We start from the raw sequence: 20,640 nt of genomic DNA on the forward strand, positions 1-20,640 counted from the left end.
TCATTGGACATAAATTACACCTTTAAAACATTTTATTGATACATAAAAATTGTACACATTTATTGGGTACATGTGATATTTTGATATATGTATACAGTGTGTAATAACCAAATCATGATATTTTGGCTACCCATAACCTGAAACATTTATCATTTCTAACAGTTTTTAAAAATTATCTGTATATTAATTCTAATATTTCTATCCTTTGGAGGTCTGCTTCTACTGAATATTTCTGAGGGAGGTGAGTAGGTTATATTTTCTACTTCTCTGTATACATAGTATATTTTGATTATATGATCAAATCTGCAAATGATGCCTTATTGAGAATCTTTTTTTTTAATTTTTTTTTTCTTTTCAAAAAGGCAAACTTTATTCTGATAGGCAATTAATTTACATGCAGATAAATTTGATCCCTTCAAAGTGAAATTTAAACACTTAGGAGAGGGGGTCCAGAATAGACCTACTTTTAACATACTTTCCTTTTGGACTCTGAGTTCAAGGCTCAGGGCGAAGTGAGATTTCTCCACTATTGCTGTGCAAAAGTCCAATGTCTTAAAACCCTGTGCAATTTGCAGACTCTTCATTTGCCTCAAAAATCTCTAGCAGTTGTTTTCTCCAAGGTAATGTGGAAGCATGTTGTTAGTGTGCACACCGAGCATTTAGGCACAGACTCAAGGTCCTCTCCATAGATTGCTCCAGTCCTTTTCTATATAGCTCCAACTTCTGTGGTATCTTTCCTGTAAATTACAGTCACTACAACAGACTCACATTCTAATTCTCGGTGCTTACTCAAACCACCTACATCACTGTGCTTTTCTTAGGTCCATTTCCTTGCCCGGTGATCTCAAAGTATTGCAAATAGAAAGTCATAGTAAGGTTGATCTTGTGCATTTATTTTACGCAGCATTTATGGTCCTGATCCAATTGTCCAATATCTGAAAACAATTGTCTTTTATATTTTATACAGTTTCATGGTTGTTTAAAGCAGAAAGACTGGTCTGGTGACTTTCACTCTATCTTCTCTGGGGCATAAGTTTGAAATATATACTATGTGCATAATATTCTATAACAATTTAAACCAATTACAACCACTTCCTCTACCAAGAACCTTAAAAATGGTATGTTGGATTTACCACCAAGTTTATAAAAACTGGTTTTAGAAATTAAAATATAACCTAATTTCAAAATGGAGTAGTTCAAGAACCAAATTTTTTTACTATTTTTATTGAATTTTAGGATAAAGTTAATCTAAATTACAGAAAAATGAAGTATGTTTGAAGATAATATGAAAGAAACTTCTTATATTCTCATGTTAATCAAAGACAAAACACAGATAGAAATCCCATATTGGAGAATGAAACTAATATGGCTTGAACTCGCCTTTATGCTGAATAAGAATTCATTTATTTTTTAAAGCTAAGTTTGCTATCTTCTTTATATCATAAATGCTGCTCACTTCAAAGTTTAGAAACTTTATGATTAAAGAATAGACTCTTAATAAGATGACTCTTTTCTTTTCCTACTATCTTTGTAAGCTGAAGGCTTTGTATAAAGGATTTCCTGATTTCCCTTGGTAGTGAAGATAAACCACTTCATTTTATGTGTAAAAGAAAAGTAAATGATACTCACTCTACTGCAAGCACCAGTAGTGGTCTCACAGACTGTGAGAATGGAGATGTTCTGAGGTCGGTTTAACCATCTCACCACCGTCTTCGTATTGCTTACCCATTTAACCATAGTGATATAGTATTCTCTAGTTTAGAAACAAAATTAAAATGTATGTTCAGAGCAAAAGAATGTGCATAGTACCAATAAAGCATATTTGCCGTTCTACATACATGTATAATGGAACCACCATAAAAATGATACATTATAATAATTTTTATATATGTGTATACAGACGAACACATCTTCTCTTTTAAACATTAAGGATATTGATAAAAATATTTGTGTATGCATACATTTATATGAACATATATATACAAATTTACAGAAAATTTGAAAATAAATTTGAGTGAATTATATCCCAAAAAGTAACCAGATGCTAGACATTTATAAAAATATTAATTGATGAGTACTAATACATGTACAAAACCCATATTCTTTTCTTTTTTTTTTTTGAGACAGAGTTTCACTATGTCACCCTCAGTAGAGTGCTGTGGTTTCGCAGCTCACAGCAACCTAAAACTCTTGGGCTTAAATGATTCTCCTGCCTCAGCATTCCAAGTAGCTGGGACTATCGGTGCCACCACAATGCCTAGCTATATTTTTGTTGTAGTTGTCATTGTTGTTTAGTAGGCCTGGGCCAGATTCGAACCCACCAGTTCTGGTATATGTGGCTGGTGCCCTAACCCCTGAGCTGAGGGTGCCGAGCCTGTATTTATTATTAAAGATATAGTATTTTTATTTTTTTAAAAGCACAACCAATGTCCAAAAAAATGGCAAAGATTTCTTGGCTTAATAATTATTCCTTATGCACATGCTCCATGTTATTTTACTTTATACATAGAGACTTTAGTTACAAAGATATAAATGACTTTTTTGGTTGTCAGCTGTGGACCTGCAGCAACCAGTCCCAACATTTATTTATACTTTTTAAACAATATTGTTAGTTATCTTATTTATTTGAAACAGTTTAAAACAAATAAAGAGTTAAACTGAAAAAGGTAAGAGGCTATTACATTTTTGATATGGTAAGGATGCTAATAAGTGGAGTCTCTGTTGTCCTCACGATGGACGGAGTAGGGAAAAGTTCATGTATCTTCCTATATGACACATTATAGGTTCCAAATTTACATAATATACCACAAAACTTCTAACTCTCATGCTGCAAAACACATTCATTAATAGTTATCTGTTTATGATAAAAAGAAAAAAAGTACAAGTTTTCTACAAACTTGCCCAGTTTCAGAATAGATGAGTTTGCTTTAGAAATAGCTTGACAAGTGCCATCCAGGACTATTGTATTAAAACTAATCAATTCAGTTTTCATGGTAATTAGAAAAAAATCTTGTACAGGAGACAAACCTTATGATACAAATCACTTGTCTTTCTTCAGAGATGTCTGAGTTAGACGCTCAGCCACATGCATCTCAACATTGCTAACACTGATGAGCATTCACGGCTTCCCACAGCAGCCTCTCAGCCCATCACGTGAACGCGTCAGTGGACGGGCAGGTGTCACTTGCTACACAGTGATGCCTGCCATCATTTTTTCAACAATCTTTTTAAGACATCTGGCAGCTTTCACAACCAGCTGAGCCCTGCTTGAAAACTGCCTATAAACTCAGTGAAATCATAACATAAATTGCCTTAAATGGAGTTAACAAGGCAACTTTGACTCAAATTGCAGTTGGTTTGGGCATAATCTTTGGCCACGTCAATGGGCCTTGTGATCCAGCAAAGAACACTGTTCAGTTCATTTTCACTGTATTTTGTTTAAGCTGATATAGTTTGTGTACAGTATCATATTTAGCAGTGTGAATATTAAAATGCAGAAAATACAGTGATTAACTGTTAATTATTTACCCCAGAAATTTAGCTTACAGAAAAAGAATAGTAGCTACTATAAATAATCAGGAAAAGAAGTACTGAATTCTGACAAAACATATTTATGAATAATTAGTGTAAAGATTGTTCAAAATCGAAGTGAAAATTAATTTGTCTATTATAAACAACTAACCAAAGACTACAAAATTAAGAAGGAACAATCTGGATAAAATTGGTACACAGTTGATGTTCAAACACAGTCAGAAATTTGTCTCAATTAGTTAATGTGTTTTTTTACAAAATGATATGACTAACATGAACAATTTTAAAAATAAATAACGATAAAACAAAATTTAAAGATTGAGTGCTTTCCCTTTCTTTTTTTCTTTTTTTTTTTTTTTTTGTAGAGACAGAGTCTCACTGTACTGCCCTCGGGTAGAGTGCCGTGGCGTCACACGGCTCACAGCAACCTCTTAACTCTTGGGCTTACGCGATTCTCTTGCCTCAGCCTCCCGAGCAGCTGGGACTACAGGCGCCCGCCACAACGCCCGGGTATTTTTTTGTTGCAGTTTGGCCGGGGCTGGGTTTGAATCCGCCACCCTCAGCATATGGGGTCGGCGCCCTACTCACTGAGTCACAGGTACCGCCCAAGTGCTTTCCCTTTCAAAGTAGTCCCTATGTGAAATGTTATAAGAACATTTCAATGTTCTTCACAGACACTGACAGATTATATTTATTGCCTATAATAGTAAGTCTTGACTTTTAAAAAGGATTTAATTCTTGAAAAAAGAATTGAAAGCCAAACAATATAAATATAAATAGCTTACTTTTAACTTATTTTTAACTAAGGGAACACTACCTTAGATTTAAAATTGTTAAGTTAAAAATCATTAATTCATAGCCATATGCTTATACTTCCCTTTTTTAAATTCTGCTTTCAATTTTCTCAGTTTGAAGTTTTTCTTAATTTTCTTTTTCTTTCTTTCTTTCTTTTCTTTCTTTCTTTCGACAGAGTCTCACTTTGTGGCCCTCAGTAGAGTGCTATGACCTCATAGCTCACAGGAACCTCCAACTCTTAGGCTGAAGCAATTCTCTTGCCTCAGCCTCCCAAGTACCTGGGACTACAGACTCCTGCCACAAAGCCTAGCTTTCTTTTTTTTTTTTTGTGAAGACAGGGTTTTACTCTGGCTCTGACTGGTCTTGAACCTCTGAGCTAAGGGCAATCCACCTGCCTCGGCCTCCCAGAGTGCTAGGATTATAGGCATGAGCCACCATGTCCAGCCTGTATTTCTCTTTGATTAAATAATTTGATTATTTTGTATGTCTTTATATAAAGTACATTATGGTCACAAGTGAAACATAATCTGATATGAGATATCATATTATACATCTTATTTATACACCAGGGTGATCTTAGAAATGATAATTGCTAAATAAGAAGAGAGGATTCTTCCCAAAATTGAATTATTTTTATGTTCTTACAAGGAATAATTTCAAAGCATTTAAATTTTTATATTAAAGTGTTTAAAATAAACAAAATGGGAGCTAAGGTAGAGCTTAACATAAGCAGAGGGGAAAGATACATCTAATAACTAAATTGCTTCCTACAGTTTTTCTTTCCCTGCTACAAAATCCTAGGAGTATATCTCCCTATGTTGCACACTGACTTACTCTGCTTGCTCATATGTATCTGGGCTTTCTCTGAATGAGGGAGTAGTGAAGTGCCCTTACCTGGAAATGTCACACTCCTTGGCCTGCCTGCTGCAGATGTGGCTGTGCTCCTGGAACTCCATCTCATGAACACATTAGACCTGGTGTCCCACCACCAATGGCCAGCAGAAGTGTCCCTTTTTTTTACAACTGGTTTTCCTGCTTGTTCCTAGTCTCCATGGCTCTGGATTTCCCAGGAAGTCCTCGAGGATCTGGTCCTCTTGAGCCACAGAGACAGAGACAAGCTGGTTAGAGGGATTGCACTCAAGTCAACAGAGACTTTCTATCAGCTGGGTGGTCTGGCACAGAAGATCTAATTGTCCACAGGGCATGGAGACCCCAGCACCACCTGCAGACAGGTATGTTAGCTGTCACACCCATGTTATAACTGGCTTTCTGTCCAAACATAGTCTGTGTGCACATACAGATACTCTGAGGTCATTCTCTTGTAGAGAATTTAGGATTTCTGGTCGTAAGTGTATTATGATGGCATTCATCACAAACTCACAGCCGGTTTCTCCCAAAGACCTCTGTTAATAACTATGCACTACTTGGAAGAAGGGTCATTCAGGACACTTCCATGAACACAGATGTGTTTATTGATTTGATTTTCTCAGAACACACAGATATTCGTTGGAAGAATAAGAAATGTTGGCTAGACATAGTTCAATGAAATAGAGGAGAAAGCATGACAGTGTCAAGCCCAGATGACAGGGCAATATGGTAGTACTACACCAACTGTGTAGGTTGAGAACAATGGGTCACAAAAGACTGGGAACTGGAGAAAGATTCCCAGTAAGTAAAGGGAAGGCAACGTAAGGCAAGTCCTTACTTTTACTCTTTAGACTCTGCAGAGTCTAAATACAAATGGCAATGCATTACTTTCTCCCAAACAATGTGATACTTAACAAATATGTAGAAAAATCTGCATGACTCATTATCATAAAAAATATTTCACTAGAACTTAACTGTATATTTAAAAATTCACATTTAAACTTGCTAATAAGTGTTCTAGTGCTTGCAATGCTTTAAATTCAGAGTGCAATGCTTTAAGCTCATAGTGCAACAGTTTGCAAAACATTTTTTTCTCAAGGTAAGATGATTCATCTAACTTTCACTGGTTCCACTGGGGACATTCATGAAGGGGTATTACTATGTATCTTAGTTCCTACCATGCTACATTCTTTTCAAAAGCAATATAGACCATAATTCAAATAAAGAAAAGCTGAGTGACGATGGATGTGAACTAATTACTATTGAAGAAGAGTTACATTCATATTCTACATTTGTTTGTTGATGTGTCTTTAGTTGAAGTAAACATAAATAAATATGTCAAACAAATAAAGAAGGTGTGAGGGTAAAAATTAGGAAAGGAAATCATGCCTTTTTCCAGGTTATTTTACCTTTTATTTTCTGTTTTGGGGCATATAAATGAATGTAAATGTATTTATTTTACAGTCTTTGACTAGAGTGTAAGTATCAAGTTGAAGGGAAAATCTACTAAATTATATTAGTTTGGGGGTCTATTTCTTTTATAATTATAAACAGTAGTTATTATAAATAAATAAACCAATCATCTAAATAAATGATCAAATAGATCAAACTAAAGACCTAAAATTTTCAATACCAACACATTTTGTTCCTTGGAGGGAAGTGATGGGAGTTGGGAATATAGTTTATAAGGTGGCTCAAGTCATAAAAGAACATCATTCTATATTTATCTTATTAATCTTCCTCTGTATATAGGCCTTTCCATATACATTCGATTATTATCATTGTCATTATGGTGATTTTACTAGAGAGAAGAAAGTCAAGATGATCATATTTAAGTTTCAGGTATGGTGGAAAAAAACACCAAAAAGAAAAAAAATCATTTGTAACTGTGCTGAGAAACAGTGTATGGTTCGCTGATTTATTGCCATTTTACAAATTATCTAAGGACTATAAAAATATAGAAGCTTAGATATCATACCAAAAAGAGTAAATATGTAAATTATCATAAAATGCAATTAATTATTTAAATATTCTGCTATTAAGAATAGAGATGGTATCTCGAATTATATAGGAGGTATGCTGTGAAAATAAAACAAACGCCAAAAGGAAAAAATGGAATTTGATGAACTTAATAGGACCTGGGGAAAATATGTCAGGAATAAATCAATTTTTTTTTTTTTTTGTAGTGACTGAGTCTTACTTTATTGCCCTCAGTAGAGTGTCATGGCATCACACAGCTCACAGCAACCTCCAACTCCAGGGCTTAGGTGATTCTCTTGCCTCAGCCTCCGGAGTAGTTGGAACTACAGACACCTGCCACCATGCCCAGCTTTTTTTTTTTTGTTGCAGTTTGGCCAGGGCCAGGTTTGAACCCGCCACCCTCAGTATATGGGGCTGGCGCCCTACCCAGTAAGCCACAGGCACCACCCAAATGAATCAATTTTTTTTATGTTTATATTTGTACAATAGGTAACACAGTCAAAGTCAGGAATCATTAGCTCTTAAGGAAATAAACGTACTTATTGTAAAACTATCTCCATTGCAAAGATTAAAAAAAAAATGGAGAAAACATTAGAAATTCTTATGTCAAGACTAGGGGATTTAAGCCCTAGTAGGGGACTAACTCTCATAGTTTAGTTCCCTTTCCTGTGGTTTCAGAACAGTTAACAAATCAGAGAAAATGCCTACAATTAAGGCCCAGTTAATATGTCAATAGCTTCCATAATTTCTTCATTTGTGACTAAATCATTCATGGCTGGTAGACCAATCTCAGAAATAGAAGTTTCTCTTTGATTTGGATAGTCTGCCTGCCTTAACATTTGTCAATTCAGACTGATCTTTAAGGCCTTCTGCCCAATACAAAGGAAATGCCCTGCAACTTGATGGAATCAGCCTTATGTTGATTTCTACCTTAGCTAACAACTAGTCCTGAGATTCTGTCTTAACCATTCTCTGGGCACCATCATTCCATCAGTAAAATAAACAGTTGATAGGAGGCAGTCAAGAAGGGCTTTCTGGTATAAGCGTTTCATAAATTTTTATTACTTTTTCAAACAAAAAAAAAATTCTACACACATCAGTCTGCACTGTGAGAATTCCCAACCAGGATGAATTTTTCCTAAAGATTCCAAATAAATTTTGCGTGAAATTTCTATTGGAATTCATCACCCTACATTGATTATAGAGATCATCAAACCAAATGTTGAGCTTAGCCCCATATTATTCAATATAATGTGAAACCACTTTTCTTTCTTTCTTTTTTTTTTTTTGTTTGTTTGTTTTTTGCAGTGTTTGTCTGGGGTTGGGCTCCAACCCACCTTATCTCATCTTCTGGACTATGGTAAATTCCTAAAGGGCTGCAGTGTTTAAAAGAATGACCTATGAATTTTGAGACTGCTCTGGATTACAGAAATTCACATGATTACTTGGTTATTTTTTCACTTTTGAAGATTTTGCTAATATTTATTTATTATTTATTTTTTATTTTTTGCAGTTTTTGGCTGGGGCTGGGTTGGAACCTACCACTTCCAGCATATGGAGCTGGTGCCCTACTCCTTGAGCCACAAGCGCTACCCTTTGCTAATATTTAAATTATGCTTTTGACATAAAATGCATTTCTTTTTTTCCCAGCTCCAACTTCTTAAATATGAAGTCTTCATCTGTTAGATATTCTGAAAAAGAATCTCATTTAATTTCTCTGCCTAGAGAAGAATGCTAGCGAATCCTTGGTAAGACATGGGGACACAATTGGAAAAACTATCAAATTCCAGGGAGATTATTAAAGAATACCTTTTTTAAAAAAATGGATCAACGATTTTTCGAAGACCACGCAATAGAAAATTATCTTTTGTCCCCGTGTCTCTGTCTCATTCCAGGCAAAATACCTAATTCTCAGCATCAGTGTCTTTTGTCATTTTGTGGTGGTGATAATCACCTTCAAAGGAAATACCTCTTGGAAACAGCCAGACACTGGGAATGACTTCATTCCTCACTAATGGAAGCAACCTCAGCTTTATTTTCAAGCGGATTTGTTGAGCTGATCACAGCTCTCTAAATTACCACGAAATGATAATTGGAATGAAAATATCTATTCCCCTATAAGAGTGAAATTGAAATTGCATACCTTGATTTAAAGCTGTCAGGTGGCATAAGTTCCAAAGTATGAGTTGGTCCATACAGGTTTACAACATACAATTTTATTGTTGGGTTCACTTGACCTGCCTTTAAGAAAAAGAAAGTTGTAAAGCAACCTACATAGTAAGTATTAGCATATATTGAGCAAAAAAGAAAAGGAATTTTTATTCATTTACTTTATTGTGTTGGGGGGGGAATGTTTCATTTACTTTATTGTGTTGGGGGGGAATGTTTAATTTCTCTGAACTTGAAACAGTTTTAAATTCAACTTGATTGCTTTCAATTGTTTTTTGCAGATTGCTTCTGCTCAGGCACTTTCCTCAGACATTTAAAGGTGATAGGAAATTGTGATGACTTTATTCATTAGGCAGCTACTCTGTTCTTTCCCTAGAATGGCGCCAGAGTGCCAGCCGCACACAACAACTAGTAGATAGAGCAACTGCTTGCATTATATGACATAAAATGCAGTGGCAAAAAGATTTGGCCAATTTAAAAAAAGAAGGAGAAAGGAAAAAAGAAAGGAGGGGAGGGAGGGAGAGAGGAAAAAGGAGAGGGGGGAAGAAAACCTACCTGATTCAGGTACTAAGAGCTTCAAATTCCACACACCCTAATGTGTTCCATCTCATTAATCTCCTTGGCTTAAAAAAATAAATTGATTACTAATGAGGTGACTCGTTTGCATAGTTGACCCTTGGGACGTGAGTCATGGGCAGACTGACCTCTTCAAGTACTCAGTGGTAAGAATATGCAATTTGAGTTCAGTGAACCAGAATTTTATTAAGTAAATAACAACTAGCATGTATAGCAGTTGGTATGTTTCTGCCACATAATCTAGGCTAAAGGCATTACATGAATTAACTCATTAAATATCATTACTACAGTTATAATTATACCCAATGAAAATGGAAAAGCTATGTGAACTATTTAAGGAGAAATATCTACTAACCAAAGGAGCTAGTGTGTAAAGCCAGGATGCTCTGAACCACAACACTGGAGGGTGCTTTCAGTTTAGCCCTGGAAAATGACTTTTAGTTTTCCTAAATGTTCTGTGAACAATTAAGGGATAGGAATGGCTACTTTCATCAACATATCTCAAGCAGTCTGAATGAGTGAATGTTCACATGAATAAATGATGTACTGAATTAGCTGATTATTTGTGGATCAATATGCTTCTAAATAATGCAACATTATCTTTATGATATGGCTAGGGTGGAAAGAGAAATCTATATGAGATATACAAAGAAGAAAATTCAAAGTGAGTTGAACTAAAAGACCTGACAAAATTCTAAAGAGAATTACCAAACTGTCTTAAAGACGACAAAGATTCCTGTTCAGACAATTGGCACTGGTAAAATCCATCAAGATTAGAAGTATCATAGCACATTCCAATAATCATTAAGAGCTCCCCATGAACTCTCTGTTAGGTTATCAAGAGACCAGCACATCTGCGGGAACATGTCATACACACAGCTCGGAAGTGGTGAACCAAAGAAAAGGGTCTGGGAAGGCTTTGACTACAGAACGAGGTGACTATTCAAGAGGGCTTATGGAAATGGTTTATACAGTAAACGTTTTCCTAAAGATAAGGGATGAGCTTGCTTCACTCTCAATGCTCAGCTCTAACAATTCGTAAATGTTTTCACTGCTCTCCCACTCTCTAGAGCCTAAGCACATTTGTTAGGCAGTTAGCTTTCTGTGGCTCTTAGGAGTTTCCATCATTCTTGTTTTAATACTAAGAATAAGAACATGAGAATAAAAACATAAGAATAAAAACATCATTCTTGTTTTAATTTTGTTGGCACGTTCCTCTCAGAAAATATTGGCTTTATCCATTTAATATTTAGTTTGATCATTTTCCCTGCTGGATCAGGTGTGTTAAAATTCGCAGCTGGATGTAGTCTGAGGAGTGCAATGCAAGGCAAAGTGTTGTCCTTGGACCAGTAGCTTTAATCAGCATCGCCTGGGACCTTAGAGAAGCAAATTCATGAGCCCTTCCTCAGACCTATAGTTAGACTCAGAATCTAATCTCTAAATTAGGGCCTACAAATCTGTGTCTTAACAAGATTCCTGATAATCAGTGTGAAAATTTTCATAAAACATCGGCCTGTTATCTATATATCCATATATCTGTCCATCCGTATGCCTAACTAGTATAGTTCAATGTTCGTCAAAGGTTGAGCTGCATCCAAATCAGTACCCAGAGTTCTTAAACCACAGACTGTTGAATGACACCCACCTCTACCCTGAGGCTAATATCCCTGGTGCTCCTAAAAGGACTGCTTTAGCTTTCTCTGTAAGTTAGAGAAATCAGATGTCAAATTTTGACTTTGTTATTTACTTGTTATAGACTATGGAAAGATGCTAAAAATCCTCAAGTATTAATTTATTTGATGATCAAAAATGAGACCAATATATCTCAGAGAGTTTTTTTTTCCTATTTCTTTCTTTTTTTTTTTGGCAAGTTTTTGGCCCGGGCTGGGTTTGAACCCGTCACCTCTGGCATATGGGGCCAGAGCCCTACTCCTTTGAGCAACAGGCACCACCTGCTCTGAGAGGTTTTGAGTCAAAGAAGGATTCCTGTCTGTGAAGATAAAAATATCTCATAGTTTTGCAATGTGGACTAACAAAAAAGATTTATAGAAAGTTTTAAAATGGTAAATGGTAGTAAATTAAAAAAATGTAATTATTGTTAGGACACTAAATCTTCTTTTGTAGTTAGTGACAGCTGTGTTTATACTTTTTATCATTCAATACATTGATTAAAACAAAAGAGTAATTAAATTTGATCATTTTGTGAACTCTTACTAATGATACATAGTTATATGGTATATTTTGTTAAAAATGTAACAGTCACTATGATATCTTTTAAGGCAGTTTTCCTTACATCTGTAGCTCTATAAGCTTATACATGTATGGATTCACAAACACCCCAATTAGCTTCTACATGAGCACAAATGAATGGCTGTAAACTCATGTGGCCAATTTTCAGACAAAAAGCAAACAACCAAATGTCAGGCTGTCTCCATCATTCAAATGTCCAGCATTCTATAATCTCAGTTATAGTTTTATCTTTCCATGGAGTTTTGAAATTAAGCACATATCAATAGTTGATCTGTACTTTCTAAGATTTGAATCATTTCAAGTGGTTGCAAATTAGAAGCATACGTATATTTGCTTTTTACAGTTACATTTGCAGCAAAGGCTGCAAATCCACAGAATTCCTTTCTCTATGATTCTGAAACGCAAGCCTCAATAATAATTAACCTTATTTTACTGGCAACTAAATTATCATTAAACAAGATAATGTTTTAATTAAAAAGATTAACCTGAGGTTACTGAAATAGAACTGTGTGTCTCTTTTGTGCTGAATTGCTAATGATAGGGTATTTTATGAGTTCTGAATCATGCTGAATTAAGGAAATTACAAATACATTTGTTTACTATACGTATTTCATTAGTAAATCTGACGATGTTGGGAATTTACCACACTCATTTTAAGCTAGTTGAATTTAAAGCTCAATTTAAGATGAACTCTGCGTGCTACTTCAATTTCTAAAGTAGCACTTTTTGAAAGTTTACTGCAAAAGTAAAAGCAAATTTAAACAATACATTTGTTACAGGAAAATCTATCAAACATTTTCTTAAACCACTAGGAACTTAAGTAATATGTTCTCAATGATAATAAAATTTATTTTCAGAGCATGGACTAAAACACAGACCTATTTTCTTTCAGTTCTAGTATGCTTAAGTACCGGAGCAGGTATTTCTTTCTTTTTTTTTTTTATATTTATTTATTTTTTTTATTAAATCACAGCTGTGTACATTGATATGATCATGGGGCATCATACACTAGCTTCATATTTCTGATAAAGACTTCTTGAGGGCTGGGTATGCTTTCTCTTGGCTTTGGCTGATAAAATATTTTTCACTTATCTTTAATACTCTTTAATAGTAGTCATTAACACGAACTTAAGACTTCATCATGTTGTACATGTAAATGTGTGGAGGAAAGAGCAAGGGCACAGGCAGGGGTGAGGCTAAGAATGCCACCCATCTATAGCTAAGTCATTAGGGGTAATGGAAAAAGCAGATGTCCACAAAGACACACTAACTTAACAAGGAGATGTTTTGACTCTGGATGCATAATCTAAAATACAAGTTGACACTGGTAGCTTTATAGCAGTGATTTTCTTTCTTTTTTTTTTTTTTTGAGATGTCATTCCCTTTATTTAGGTATTCTATAATTTCTTCCAGCAATGTTTCATAGTTTTCTGTGAATAAGTCTTTTTTTTTTTTAATTAAATCATAGCTGTGTACATCAATATGATCATGGGGCACCATACACTTGTGTCATGGAATATTTGACATATTTTCATCTCATTAGTTGACATAGCCCTCCTGGCATTTTCCTAGTTACTTTGCCAAGACATTCACATTCCACATTTGCCAAGGCTCACATGTGGGGATAGCAGTGATTTTCAACTGGTGTGCCATGGGGCACTGGTGTGCTGTGAGAGGCTGTTAGGTGTGCCATGAAAATTTTTAAAGAGGATTAATTAAATTATTTTCAAAAGAAGTTCAAAGCACAGTAAGTATATTCTGTTTTTTACTTTTATTTTTTTTTTGATCGACATAATTTAAGTGTGTTGCAGAAGTTTAACTATAGCTTCATGGTGCCATGAGATAAAAAAAGGTTGAAACCCCTGTTTTATAGTGAGGGATGAAATTAATAAATTTGAGTTGTTTCCCTGTTCCTAAAGTAACTATGAGTTTTATAATATCACTAACCCTTAAAAGGGGGGTTGCCCATTTTTTAAATGATACAATTATGATAAAAACTAAATGGGACAAAAAAGTGAAGTCTCCCTGAAAACGTAAAGTATATTATGAGGAGGCATGATTTCTAAACTAATAAAGAAACACTATAGCAATGTTATGTCTATCTTTATCAATAAGCAATATTAAATAATTAAGTAAATTATTAAATGATAACAAAGTATCTAGGTTTGGACCCAGTGTCTTCTGAATTATTGCAGACATGTTTTAATTTTCTTAGATATCTCTAGTTGTCTATTTGTTTTTCTCAGTCTTGACAGCATTGTGAGGCCTAGGAGAGCCCACACTTAAGCACCGTCAGTCCATAACTAAGAAGGCAAATTAAAAATGAGTTAATGGACTCAGTGCCTCTAGCTCGGCAGCTAGGGCACCAGCCACATAAACTGGAGCTGGTAGGTTTGAATCCAGCCCAGCCCCGCCAAATAACAATGACAACTACAACAAAAAATAGCCAGGTGTTCTGGCGGGTGCCTGTGGTCCCAGATACTTGGGAGGCTGAAGCAAGAGAATCGCTTAAGCCCAAGAGTTTGAGGTTGCTGTGAGCTGTGATGCAACAGCACTCTACTGAGGGTGAGACTCTGTCTCAAAAATAAATAAGTAAATAAATAAATAATATTTAAAAATGAGTTAATGTATATGGCTTTTTCATCCAAATCAGAAATTTCCTATTACTCTTGAGCAATAACTTGCAAAGAGTTGACCCTTCCAGGGGGCTGATTTTATTCCCTCTGTACAGTGCACTGAATATTGAGCAATGAGCTGGGCAGCTGGTGTGTCTTTCACAGTCTGTCACTGTATCTCCATTTTCTATTTAAATTGTCGGGTGAACTTTTATTATAACAAGTAAATCAAATAATGGAAGAATTTATATATTTGAAAAATATTTTCAAGTTCTCTCCTAAAATCAAGTGCTGGTATCCTGCATAGGCCCAAACTATCACTCACAAAAACACAGCTTAATCCAGAATTTGAAACATCCTAAGTTCTTTTCTTGGAGTACAATAAAAATGTCTTGATGAATATGATTAATTATTGTCAGGTTAAATTGTTATTTCTCTCCTAAAGAGCAATGAGTATGCTACATCTATGATTTCTGATGTGTGGCTCAGTCCTTGGTCTAGCTAATGTGGTGTGTAGATTCAAAGGTTGAAAACATATTGTGCTTGGAAAAAGCAAAGTGTAATTCGTAAAGTAAATGTCTTAAAAACGACTTCTGAACGAAATCATCATCCTCTCTTCATTAAGAGCTAAAATGAGAAGTGAAATTTTAAAGTTTCTTATGAGACATCTTTACATGATTAATGTACAGGGTGAGTCTTTATGTTATTGTTACATAAACATGAGGAAAATACACATGCAAAAAGAGACCTTGAATTGAAGATGACATATAGGGGAAAAACCAGTACACTACAGATGTTTTTGTAATGTTCCTCTTGAGGCTTCTTTGTTGAAAAAGAAAAATCCACCTCTTCTAGCTACCTATGGCTTTGATGCCACACCAGCACTTCCCACAGAAGGTTCTAGAGTATGCTCTGCCAAAATGATGCTAATATTAATGCTGATAAATTCTGTATGCTTAGTCTATCCTTTATTAGTGATTTTTTTTTATGCTTAGTCTATTCTTTGAGATTCTTTATGGTCAATCTATTTCTTTCTGGAGATTCTTTATGCTTAGTCTATTTTTTATAAGGAGATTTATAATACACATTAACATATAGTGCATTAAGCACACTAAAAAATCATCTGAAAGAAGCTAGACTTTTTTCTTAAAGAACTTCCAACTTACTTAACCATAGCACATTCCTCTTCCTTATAACACTAGTAATAACATGCAGGATAGACTTGAAGAAACCTTTCCCCTGCCTCAGTGCTGCTGTAATACTTATCTCTTTTCTCCCTCTTTTCATCTAGTAAGGTGAGAAAAAATAAGAATGAGCATCAGAAGGAAAGAACTGTCACAAAAGTCGAAAGTTCCCACAATGCTAAATAGTCTCTGCTTCTTTCTACCCAAGCACTGTATATAGACTACTGTGAACTTGAAGATGTCTGATAGCAGCTGAGGGACGCTTCTGTTTTCCTCCAAAGACAACTTGCTCACAAACCAAGAACACTATCCTTGAAGCCAGCAGAGAGAGAGAGTGAATACATATGTCTACACCACTTACCTTAGGATAAGGATACTGTTTTCCTTTGGGATACAGCGCTCCAGTGAACCGAGGGATGACCATGGTTGGCACCATGGAGTTATTAATCATCAGGAAGGCAAGCCTTTCTCCATCGGGCGACCACCAGTGGGCGATGTGAGAGTGCAGAATTTCTTCTAAAATGAATGAGTGTTATTTGAGACCAACTGTAGAGATGTGGGCTCAGTGACCCACAAACATCTGTCCTTGACATCTCCATTGCACCCACATGTTCTAATCTAGACCATACACTGGATTTTATCTATTTTCCTGAGAATTCCATATTTCTCAGTTACCCTTTTAATTCCAGGAAAAGTAGCTGCAGAAGAAGGAAAGAATGAAGCAGTGAAGTCAGGGGGTTCATGGATTGCCAGCAATGTGGACCAAGCAGATGAGAGCACAACTGGAGTAAAAGAATGAAAACAGTTACTCAAGCATGAGCTATGACCTAAAACCATATCCAAAGCATCATTCATTCACATTCACATGCAATCATATTTCCATTCTCACTATCAGACAGGGTGAGGACCAACTCGACTCACCAAACTATTTTATGTTCTCAGCAAGTGGAAGAAGAATTACACCGGATGGCTTTCATCTAATGTAAGATCCACTTTTATTCAGCCGCTTTCTGGTGCAGAATGTTACCCTGTAGGAACTACATCAAAAGGGCCCCAAGGCCCTCTGGAAACCAGAGGGCATGACCATTATAATTCTTTGGCAGGAGGTTAGAATGCTGAGAGTGAAGTCAGGTTATTTATTCTCTTGGCTCCATCCTGCAATGTCACCTCAGGCTGGCTGTGAACTTTACATGATGTCACTATTTCAGTCAATGCAGCCCTTGCTGCACAATTTTCTCCTTCTATGTCTGGTAACGGTTCATCTCTGGGGTCATAGGGGTGGTAATAGCTTGGCTGCTACTAGTTTAGATGACAGTAGTTTCCTCCGTGGTTTCCCTATACCTCTATCTTTGTAACTGTTCCCTTTGTAAATAAATCCTCTTCAAAGCATCTTATTGAATGTGCCGATTCTTGGATTCTTGAGACTGACAGATACAGTAATTAATATTATAGTAATAGACTCAGAAAAAAAACTTTCAAAATTAGAATTACATTGCAAGAGATGGATCATCAGAGATCAGATATCACTGTTAGTGACATCGAATAAAATGTAGACAGAGGGGAAAAGACATTGGGAGAACAAGTGCTTGTGGCACTTAGTTGCTTTAACAGTGGTGATTGCAAAGATTGTGAAATATAGTTCATGTGGTTCTCCTGACACTGAAGTGAGATTACACAGGAGAAAGGAGAAAGTGAAACCATGATTATAAAATGAAGAATGCACATACATAACCAAAGGTCATCATGACATCTTTGGAAGAGTCTCCCCTTCTGTAGTCTCAGGGGAGAAATTGCTGCAGTCCAGAAGAATACAGTAATGGTTGCAGAGGTGTAATACAAATTAGGGTCTCAATTCCCCCTGTGCTTTTAAGCAAAAAAAAAAATAAAGAAGGTATTGGTGAAGGATTGAGACCCTGACACATAGGATAAGCTATATTGGGGTAAAGGTATGCAGTATACAGAATTTCTGGGCCAGTCTCATGAATAACACATTTTGGGTTTGAATACTGCTGTATCTGGATAGTTTTATGGCTGAAGGGGTTGAAACCCCAAATTCCCACAAGTCTTCTTGTTGACAGAGGCGACATCCATCTGTGGGAAATAGAAGTCCCTCTGCACAAAGGCAGGGAATGGGAATCTCTGTAAAGGTTTAAGAGTCTGCAATACTGGGGACATTTCTATAGATGTAATAGTCTGGTGAAACCCTAGGATATCATACTGAGATATCATTTCTAAAATGAGAGAAAAACTGCTGGGATTATATTTATGCAAAAGTAAAAAGGAATTGGACTCTGGATTTAGAAGACAACCTAAACCACATTCTCGTGTTGCTCTGTTCCATCTCCTAGGCACCTGCAAAGCTGCCTGTTCTGAGTGGAACCTGAGCACCAGAGTTCCCTGAAACATAGTGAGGCTATGATACCACCTTTCCTGCCTCCTGTACCTTATGACCCAGCAGAGCCAATGGTTAAACGTTCATGGCAGACAGAGATGTCATGTGGAGCCTTTAGCCCCCCATATCATAAGCATAGCAGAAGCATTACCAGCTTTAGAGAAACACCGTCACCTATTGTGAGGAAAAAATATTATCTGCTTCAAAAGAAGCTCTCTCTTGCTCTATGATAGAAATAATTAGCCTGACCATGAATATACCAAGTGACTTTGCAACCAAAATGCTTATCATGAACTGATTGTTGCCTGATCCACTGACCATAAAACTGAGTACACACAGCTACATTCCACAATAAAATAAAAGTGGGATAAAACAAAACATACGTCACTGCCTACAGTATTTCATCCTTGGCTTCCTCCTCACTCCCCATCTCACATCTGTGCCACAAAGTGTGTTTTCAAACACGAGTTAGAAAATGCGGAATGAAAGCTGTCCTGGGTTATGGGCAAGTTGGCATCATGAGCGAGAACAAGCTGGAACTGGGTAGGCTCTGCAGTGCAGCCTAATTTATGAGTGACATCAAAATATGATAATAAACATAAACCCTCCAAGTGGGCAGAATTTTAAACAGAATATTTAGTTGTCCACTTTTTGGGAAGGAGAGTTGCCTTGAATCATGGATCCATCCCGACTCAGGCACAGTAACTAATACATGGCCACTTGACCTGGGATTTGGGGAGAGGGAAATTAGAAAATCTGTGACAAAGTAGTTCAAGAAAATATAAGTGAATGGACTTACAGAAAGGGCAAAAATATGAATATACTAGTGTCCAAGTTAATATCTACTAGTACAGATTATAGCAGAGGAGGCTGTCAATAACCAGATGGACTAGAAGACTGTCCAGAGCATGTTGGTCAGCCTCTGGCTCCCACCATGACCTGCCAGTAGTAGTGACCATCCATGGCTGACTACTTGATGGCAGGTGGATTACATGGTAACCTTCCCATTGAGAAGAGGTAGTCTTTTGTTCTGATAGAGATTGGTACATATGTTGGGTGTGAATTTTTTCTTGTCACTTACAGTCCTATTCAGCATGACTATTCACAGAATTACAGGAAAGCTCACCTATTCCCATAATAACCCACACTCTATTATCTCCAAACAGGAAATATTTTATGAAAAAAAAAAAAAAAGAAGGTTAATGGGTTTAGTGCATAGCATAGCCAGGAGGGATAAATCTAAGAACTAAAGGGTAAAAGTCATAGAATTCTTTCACTATCATACCAGTAACCCATTGGATATAATTTGCTTCTTGTTCTCATAATAACGAATTGGTAAATTTAGAGGTTCATTGCTTAACAGAGGAGAGTCTTGAACAGAAATATAGTCAAAATTCTGCTCCTCTGAATTGGAAGCTTAGATTTTCCCCTACCCCTGTGGGCTCATTATGAACAACAACAACAACAACAACAACAACAAAAAAAAAAACCTGGAAAAACATAGTCATTATGCTTGCTCTGGTGAATTATCCCACCTGCCAGGAATAAAATAAGTCTTTGGTATAAAAAACAGGGTAAAAGGAAACTTATTTGGAACTCAGATTATTCACAAAAACTTATTTTACCAATAGTATTATTTTTTTAGTACTGGCCAATGGAAAACTGAAATTATAGCAACCTAATTTGCTATAGAGTAAATTTGTTAGGAACAAAGTTTTAGTTGGATCCACTTATTAAACAACCCGCCTAGTTGACATCCTGACAGAGAGTAAAGGGAAAAGGAACGGGTAGTTGAAGAAGTAAGCTATGGTTGCAATTAAGACCATACGATAAGCTTATTTCTTTTTTTAATGGTGCAGTTTTCCTGCAACTTTCTATGAAAAATAAAAGTGGTGGCTATATTTACGAATTGCAAATGTAAAACTGGACTGGTCCTATTTTGCAAAAAAAAAAAAAAAAAAAAGTAGCAGATGGGATTGATGGGATTTAGTGTGTTTCTCTTTCTGGGACACAGACTTCAATCTGAATAATAAGAATATTCCTCATTTTCTTACTTTTTGTTAGGTGTGACCGATGGATGTGAAACCAACTCAAGTAAGATGAAAGATGAGAGAGAGTGCATAGAAGTGCATATTTTCCTGGTTCCTAGGCATTGAAATCATATGAATCTGTCTTTGTTCAACCAAAACCCACTGCTTCTATTACTTTGGAAAATCTACAGGAGTTTTTGTGATGACAGCTGCCTCCCCTCCCCTATTTGGGTGTTAACATCTAAACCATT

General features: G+C 36.0%; 1 protein-coding gene across 2 annotated transcripts in view; it reads right to left on the bottom strand.

The window, feature by feature from the left end:
• The window catches only part of DPP10 (dipeptidyl peptidase like 10), a 752,684-nt gene that overhangs the window by 95,283 nt on the left and 636,761 nt on the right, over positions 1-20,640 (bottom strand). For both annotated transcript variants that reach the window (XM_053597757.1, XM_053597758.1), the window contains exons 9-11: positions 16,329-16,483; positions 9,317-9,414; positions 1,630-1,753 (exon numbers count right to left, since the gene is read on the bottom strand). In XM_053597757.1, coding sequence (XP_053453732.1) covers positions 1,630-1,753; positions 9,317-9,414; positions 16,329-16,483 — 377 coding nt within the window. The remainder of the gene's footprint in view (positions 1-1,629; positions 1,754-9,316; positions 9,415-16,328; positions 16,484-20,640) is intronic.

The sequence above is a fragment of the Nycticebus coucang genome, chromosome 7, assembly GCF_027406575.1.
Source record: "Nycticebus coucang isolate mNycCou1 chromosome 7, mNycCou1.pri, whole genome shotgun sequence".
Lineage (NCBI taxonomy): Eukaryota > Metazoa > Chordata > Mammalia > Primates > Lorisidae > Nycticebus > Nycticebus coucang.